We start from the raw sequence: 7,465 nt of genomic DNA on the forward strand, positions 1-7,465 counted from the left end.
CCATAATTCCTTGCGCCCTGCCGGATATAAGCTCTCCAACATTACCAACCCGCCTCGAATTTCCCTCTGCCATTACTGCATCGGTGCTTTGGGAATTCCTATCTGCAATCCCCCGTCCCTTCGAATTAAACCCGGAGTGTGCCGTCCTCCGTCCTTTTGCATGGAAGGCCACGTGATGCCCATGGAGCGGCATGTGGCTGGCTTCCTTTACCTGTCCTATCACACTAAACACCCGCATCCGGGGGCGTTTCTTCCATTTGAACCAGTCGCGAACATTCTTGGGCTTCCTCATTTGATAATATGTCCTTCAGCTGTCCAGTAAGTAGAGAGTGATTAGCTCCTACTCCAACATTGGCCATGTAGTCTGCTAGCTTATTGCCCTCCCTCTTTGTGTGAATGAAGGTGATAGCTCTGTTGCTTTGAAGCTTCTGTTCTATGACTTCCAGACGCGCTTCCAGCCTCCAGCTGGTGGCTACTTTCTTGGCTTGTGATCCGTTTAGGATTTTTTTTGCCATATTGATGAGGATTTGGGAGTCTCCTTCTACCTGCAAAGGATAGAGGTTTAACTCGCTAGCAAGCTGAATACCCTGCCATAATCCTTCTAATTCTGCTGAGTTGTTGGTGTCCCAGCCAATGCTTCCATGAAAGAGAGTTATGGGTGTTCCTTCATGATTTCTTATTACTCCCCCAAATCCTGCTAATCCAGGATTACCTTTTGATGCCCCATCAAAGTTAAGTTTGAAAGTGTGCTTTGGCGGGGGCTTCCATTCAGTTTGTTCGTCCTTGCCTCTCATAGGGGAGTTCTGCTGATCCATGCCCTTGATGCCTCTGATCTGCCAGTTTTCTAGGATGACCTTCTCATTGTCTAGGGTAGGCCAGTCCTCCTTTTTCCAGGATCTTATCATCAGAGTTTCTTGGATATTTTTACAGAGCAAATGCCAGATTGTGTCCATGGAGGAGCGTTGATTTTTGAAGATGCGTTTGTTTCGCTCCTTCCAGATACTCCATAAGATAAGCCCAGGAATCAATCGCCATAGATGATTGAGGAGGTTGCTCTTATACGGGTCCTTTTGCCATTGTCGTATGGAGTTCGTGATTTCAACTTCAAGTCTGCATCGTTTTTGGCAGCGAAAGCTTGCTTTCTCCCATAATTGGTTGGCTAGAGGACACGAGTCCAACAAGTGTTGGAGCGTTTCCTCATGGGCGCAGCAGTTAACGCATATGGAGGGTCCATGGAAATCTCTTCTACGAAGCTTATCCCAAGTTAGGATTCTCTGATGCCCTACTAACCAGAGAAAGTGACATATCTTTGGCCATGAGCCTGAGTTCCAAATTTGGCCCCAAATTGGGTCTTGAGGAACATCATCATTGCACATAATTTTATAGGCTTCAGCTGTGGTGAACGTTCCCTTAGGTAAATATCCCCATCTTAATATATCCTCCCTTTCGTCATGTCTGATTTTCCTTTTGCTGAGTTCAATTTCCAGTGCTGTGGATGACTGGCGATTTACATTTGAGAGGATTTGATTGCCTGGCTTCCAGATTCTGAATCCTTTCTCCATATCCTGGGTCCAAAAGTGCTTGATCTTGGTAATCTGTGTTTCTTCCTCCATATGTTGCAAAGGCTGGTTCAGGACATTGCTGAGGGTGGGCATTTGATTCCATGCATCCGTCCAGAATCTAGCTTGTTTGCCATTTTTCACCTCCCAGAAGCTGTGCTTCTGGATCATTTTGTAATGCTCCTTGGCTGCATTCCAAATTAATGAGCCCTTGTTACTTGGTTCCAATCTGATAAGCTCTTCCTGTGGTCGCTGGTTTGCATATTTTGCTGTCCATAGAGTGACCCACGGCTTTCCTGCATTGGTGAGCCAGTGCCACCAGATCTTGGCTCCCATTATGGCATTGCTGTGCTCCGGATCCCTTAATCCTAGTCCTCCTTTTGCCTTTGGCTTACAAACTGAGCTCCATTTAACTAGTGCCCATTTGCGATTGGTGGCGTTGCTCCCCCAAAGGAAATCTCTCTGAATTTTCCTTAATCTTTTTAGGACCCATTTAGGCGCTGCCAATATGGAGAAAAGGTACAACGACATAGCTTGTAGGACTGCTTTAATGAGAATCGCCCGGCTGGCAAGGTTAAGGGTTCTGTGAGTCCATTGGATGAGTCTAGATTCAAGCTTTTCAATTAGATTACGCCAAGAGGAGTGAGAGATGGCTGAGGTTGTGAGGGGAGCTCCAAGGTACTTTGACGGGAGAGTGGCCCCAGGGAATCCCAGGATACGGACAATGGCAGATTTGACAACTGGGGGAGTATTAAAAAAGAAAATCTGCGATTTGGAGCAATTGATATTGGTCCCTGAGGCTTCTGAGAAATCAGAAAGGATAGCTTTAAAAACTGATGCTTCTTGAGCAGAAGGGTATCCATATAGCATTGTATCATCAACAAATTGCTGATGGGAGGTAGCAGGCAGGTGATGAATGGAGATACCTTTAATCTGGTGCAAGTGGAGGCTATTCTTGATGTGACGCCCCAGTCCTTCAGCCATCAAAACAAAGAGGAAGGGGGAGAGGGGGTCACCTTGCCTAATACCACGGGAGGGATAGAAAGGGCGAGAGGGGATCCCATTAATTAGGATGGAGAAGCTAGTGGAAGAGATAAGGCTCATAACCCAGCGAACCCAAGTGGGGCTGAAACCAAAAGCTGTTAATACTTTCTGAATGTAATTCCAACTGAGTTTGTCAAAAGCCTTGGAAAGATCAAGTTTGAGGAGCATACCTGCCTGCTTGGAGTTCTTGAGAGAATGAGAAATCTCATGAGTGTGGATGATTCCATCTAGAATCTGACGGCCTTCCACATACCCTGATTGTTCTGGCGAGATGAGCATTGGCAGGAGGGGCTTTAGCCTATTCGCAATGACTTTAGATATGACCTTGTATATGACATTGCAAAGGGCTATGGGCCGAAATTTGTCCGGTTTGAGCGCATCCTCTTCTTTTGGAATTAAGGCAATGAAGGTGGTATTGAGCGAGGGAAGTAGCCAATGAGCAACTCTTGACTCCTCCACCACCTCCCAGACTTCCATCTTAATCAAATCCCAGAACCTGTGAAAGAAAGAAGTGGTAAACCCATCTGGGCCGGGAGCTTTTCCATCTTTGAACTGAGTCATGGCATTGTCTACTTCCTGCATTTGAATTGGGCTGAGGAGGATCTTATTGTGCTCTTCGGTGATAAGATTAGGTATATTTCGGGTGATTCTTTCAATTGCCGGATTTCTGTCGATGTCAGGTTCTTGGTGTACCTGTTTGAAGTGATCGAGGAGAGTATTTTCGATTTCCTCATGTTGCTCCACCTTTTCTCCTCCTGGTTTTTGAATGAAAGGAATATTATTGCCCATTCTGCGTTGCACTGTTGTTCTATGAAAAAATTTTGTATTTCTTTCTCCTTTGAGCCATCTGATTCTTGATTTTTGCTTCCAGTATATCTCCTCCTGCCTTCTTCTTTCTTCAATCTGAGTGTGGATGCGCTTTTCCTGTGCGAGTGTTCGCTCGGTATGCCCGCATGTGCTTACCTCCCTTTGCAGTTCCTCCATTTGTTTTTGAAGAACATTTTGCTCCGTGAATATGTTTCCAAATGTCTCTCGATTCCATCGCTTGAGGCAGAGCTTTAAATGTTTGAGTTTCTGTTGAAACTGAAACATTTTTGAGCCGTCTTGCGGGCGGAAGGAGGTCCATGTGGTATTAACGAAGTCTCTAAGAGAGGGATGAGTGAACCAAAACTCCTCAAAACGGAAAGGCCTTCGCGTTTTATTGCCTGGGCGTTGCCATTGAAGGGCAATGGGCCAGTGATCAGAGCCAGCGTGGGGTAAGATGGCCGCCGAGAAATCCCCCCCTAAGTGGATCGAGTTATCAGAAATGAGAAAGCGATCCAGCTTTGTAGCAATTTGATGAGGACCTGCTCTGCGATTACTCCACGTAAAAGTGCCATTACAAAACTGCAAATCAATCAAGGAAGCATTCTGAATGAAGGTTTTGAAGTGGATGTTTTCCTGCTCCAGCTTGTTCCTGCCTCCAAGCTTTTCCTCTAAATTTGTAATCATATTATAGTCCCCTCCCGCAATCCACAGAGGGTGCTTGCGATTGGCGTTGAGAATTTCTAATGTGGAGAGGAGAGCCATCTTTTCCATTGCTTCCTGGGGGAAGTAAACATTCGAGAGGTGCCCATGAATATTAGTACCTACTATGTGGAAGATAGCCTGAATGAGATTATGTGAGGCATGGAATTTGACAGAGTAAGGGTCTGAGGGTTCCATGCAATGGCTAATCCTCCTGAAGCACCCGAAGCATCGACAGCTACAGATTGACATCCTGACCATGCTTTGGTGAAGATTTTTTCTAAAGTAGTGCTGTTACATTTTGTTTCCTGGAAAAAACAAATTTGTGGCTTTTCTATCTTAATCATATTTTTGAGCATTCTGAGCTTTCCTGAGCCGTTGAGCCCCCTGAGGTTCCATGAGACGAGCTTCATGATTCACTAATGGGGGTTGGCTTGTAGTACATCGTAAGCTTAGCATACTTACTGGAGTCTACCAGAATCTTTCCAAGCACTATTGTTCTTTGGAGGTCTGTTCTTCTTCCTCTTTTTTTGGAGTCTTTCGGGGTTTGGCTGAGATCCCATTGACTGCCTGGCTGAATGCCTAGCTGATTCTGATAGTAGGCCCTGGAAATGACCATTTCCAGTTTATCCAGCTGTATTTCTGGGATACTTTCATATGCTTTTTTCTTGCATGCGGCTTCTAGTTCAAGTATATCTAGACCATATAGATCTATGCTTTCCGGCTCTTCCTCCATAGGTTGCACCTGATTGTCTTCTTCCACGGGAATACTTGAATCCTGGGCGGGGCCTGAGGATCCATCAACCTCTCTTTCAATACCTTTGTTCTGTTGTTTTTCTTTATTCTCCACAATGAGGATCGGGGGTTTCTTGGAGGGGTGGGATGTGGAAGGGTGGGCTACGGGAGGAGGCTGTGAAGAGGAGGAGGGGTGGTCCGATCTTGGAGGGGGGGAGGTGTTGATCTCATCCGAGATATTAGCCAAGATGCCAAAGCTGTTTCTGACTGAATGTTCAGGACCAGTATTCGATTTGGGTTTCTTCCCAGGGGGTGGTTTTTTATGCGCTCTCTTTCGAGATGGGGCTTTGGTAAAGCCATCATTGGGCTGAGACTCAGGGGGTGAAGGGGCTTTTTCTTGAACATTCAGGGGGCAGTCTCTGAAGAGATGCCCTATGGCGTGGCATTTACGGCAGCGAAACGGGACATGTTCATAGTCTAAAGGCTGAATCCACACATGATCATGATGTGAGAGACTTACCGATTCCGGCAAGGCTTTGTCCAGGCGCATGAAGACGCATAAGCGGGCGTAGGATGTGAATCTTCGGAGTTTCGTTTCCTCAGCCGTTCTGATGTATTCCCCCAAACCATTTCCTATATTTTTCAGAAGATTCTCATCCCAATATTCATCTGGTAGTCCATAGAGTCTTATCCAGACTGGTGCCCATGTGAGATCCTCCTGATCTGGGTTGAATCTGGGACCCCAATCCCTTAGGTAGAGGCCTGCCGAGTTGAAGAAGTAAGGTCCTTCAACCAGTATTCTATATTTATCTTCCAGACAGAAAAAGATTGCAGTGAAGAACCCTTTTGGGCCTAACTGCAGCGTCACATCTCCCTTAGGTTTCCACTTGGCGGCTATCCAACTGTAGAGGGCTTTCTCTGTCGGCCAAAACCCTATGAACTTCCCAATAAGTGCATGGTCAGTCATGTATTGGATTCGAGCTTCTATTATTTCTCCTGGCAGTTCTATTCTGGGTCTGTCTGTGGCAATTGGTTTGCATGTGGCTGAAGAGACTTTCTGTGTTCCTTCTGAAGAGGATGGCCGTGCCGTTTCTCCATTTGCTTTATCTTTCAAGTTCTCTTTTCCTTTGCTTCCATTCTGGCGTGAGAGTTCGAGATTGATCACGTTTTCATTGATTGACCCGAATCGGATTGGTCCTTCGTCATGCTGCTGTTCTTTCTGTGCGCTGGGGGAGGTTGCAGAAGCCCCCCCTGGGGGTCTCCCATGTGTCCTGTGCCCTTTCCTCCCGTGAGTTGAAAAGCCTACGCAGGTCGTTAGGTCCTTGCTGGTTTTCTGCAGAGAGCAGTTTGTGCCGTCTGAGCACGCAGTCAAACCCTAGCCACAGATGCCAGAGCGAGCTCCCTGCATTTTTCCCCGTCTCAACTTTTTCTTCTTTTTAACTTAGCTTCTAATAAAAAATAAAATTGATTATTAAAAATAAATCATTTTACCCACTTACAATTTATATCTTTTACTTTTCTCTTATAAATATTTATTTTATTTTGTCCATTATTAATATTTCATTTCTTTTTCATTTCAAGTTTAGCCCTGGGTTCAAATAAAATGTTAACAAGTTACAACATCACATTTCAGCACTTTATTTTTCTCTGCCTTGTAGATATCTATGTGGAAATGGGAGAATGAATATTTCTTTTCTTTTCCATATAAGTTTAGCTTTGGGTTAAAATAATCTTTTCACAAGTTATGACATAGATATCTATGTGGAAATGCGAGAGTAAATATTTTTTTTTCATATTAAGTTTAGTTTTGGGTTAAAATAATTTTTTCACAAGACTTTACGACTATCTTGATCTGGTTAAGAAGTATTTCGATAGGGTTCAAATGTTCACAAATTTTTAGAGCTATGAACAACTTTTTGATAATGGGATAATTGGTGAAATCACACTCAAGGCCAAACTATGTGGATATCTGGAGATAGATCTGTAGGGGTGGGATAAAGGCAGTTTGGAATGGATTGGACTTCAGACTTCATGAAGTCCTTTCTTGTAGGTTTTCTCCTTATGCTGAATCTCTCTTTGTAGTTGCATATCTACAGTTAACTCTATGGTGGGCACTCGCCTCGATTTGAATGGCGGGCAGTGGATTAAACACGTGAAAATATGTGGAGATATGGTAAGTGCTTTGGTTAAGGTTTTAGTTGTTGTACATATGTTAATTGTATAACTTTAGTCTCGGTAATTTTTGACATTCTAAATTGTCGAATATGAGAAGTTACTTTAGGTGTAGCTTAGATGAGATTTCTTTTTTCTCTTAATATAACATCTAAACTTCATCTTAATTACAATAGATGCTATTATATCTTATTGTCCATATGTTAATTGTATAACTTCAGTTTCCATAATTTTTTACATTTAAAATTGTCAAATATGTAGAAATTGCATTACACTTAGCTTAGATGAGAAATTTTTTGTCTCAATATAACATGTAAACTTCAAATTAATTACAAGTGATGCATATTATCTTATTGTGCATATGTTAATTGTATAACTTTAGTCTTGTTAATTCTTTATATTTATAAATTCTCAAATATGTAGAAGTTACATTACACTTAGCTTAGATG

The 7,465-nt window shown here is 43.5% G+C and overlaps 1 protein-coding gene across 1 annotated transcript; it reads right to left on the reverse strand.

The window, feature by feature from the left end:
- Positions 1-224: 224 nt before the first annotated feature.
- On the reverse strand, positions 225-4,172 carry LOC149233109 (uncharacterized). The gene is made up of 2 exons (XM_089382097.1): positions 3,567-4,172; positions 225-3,296 (listed from the first exon to the last, which is right to left on the reverse strand). Exons 1-2 carry the CDS (start codon positions 4,170-4,172, stop codon positions 225-227), a joined length of 3,678 nt encoding a protein of 1,225 aa, XP_089238223.1.
- Positions 4,173-7,465: the final 3,293 nt, after the last annotated feature.

The sequence above is a fragment of the Pinus tabuliformis genome, chromosome J (assembly GCF_031772625.1).
Source record: "Pinus tabuliformis cultivar Carrire ecotype Pingquan chromosome J, CPIR1, whole genome shotgun sequence".
NCBI classification, from domain to species: domain Eukaryota; kingdom Viridiplantae; phylum Streptophyta; class Pinopsida; order Pinales; family Pinaceae; genus Pinus; species Pinus tabuliformis.

What these genes read in the sequence shown, in the direction of transcription:
- LOC149233109 (XM_089382097.1), bottom strand. Translation starts at nt 4,172, where the DNA reads ATGGCTCTCCTCTCCACATTAGAAATTCTCAACGCCAATCGCAAGCAC. An exon ending in TGGAGGAACTGCAAAGGGAG is followed by an intron (nt 3,297 to 3,566) that starts GTAAGCACATGC and finishes CACTTCAAACAG; the next exon opens with GTACACCAAGAACCTGACAT.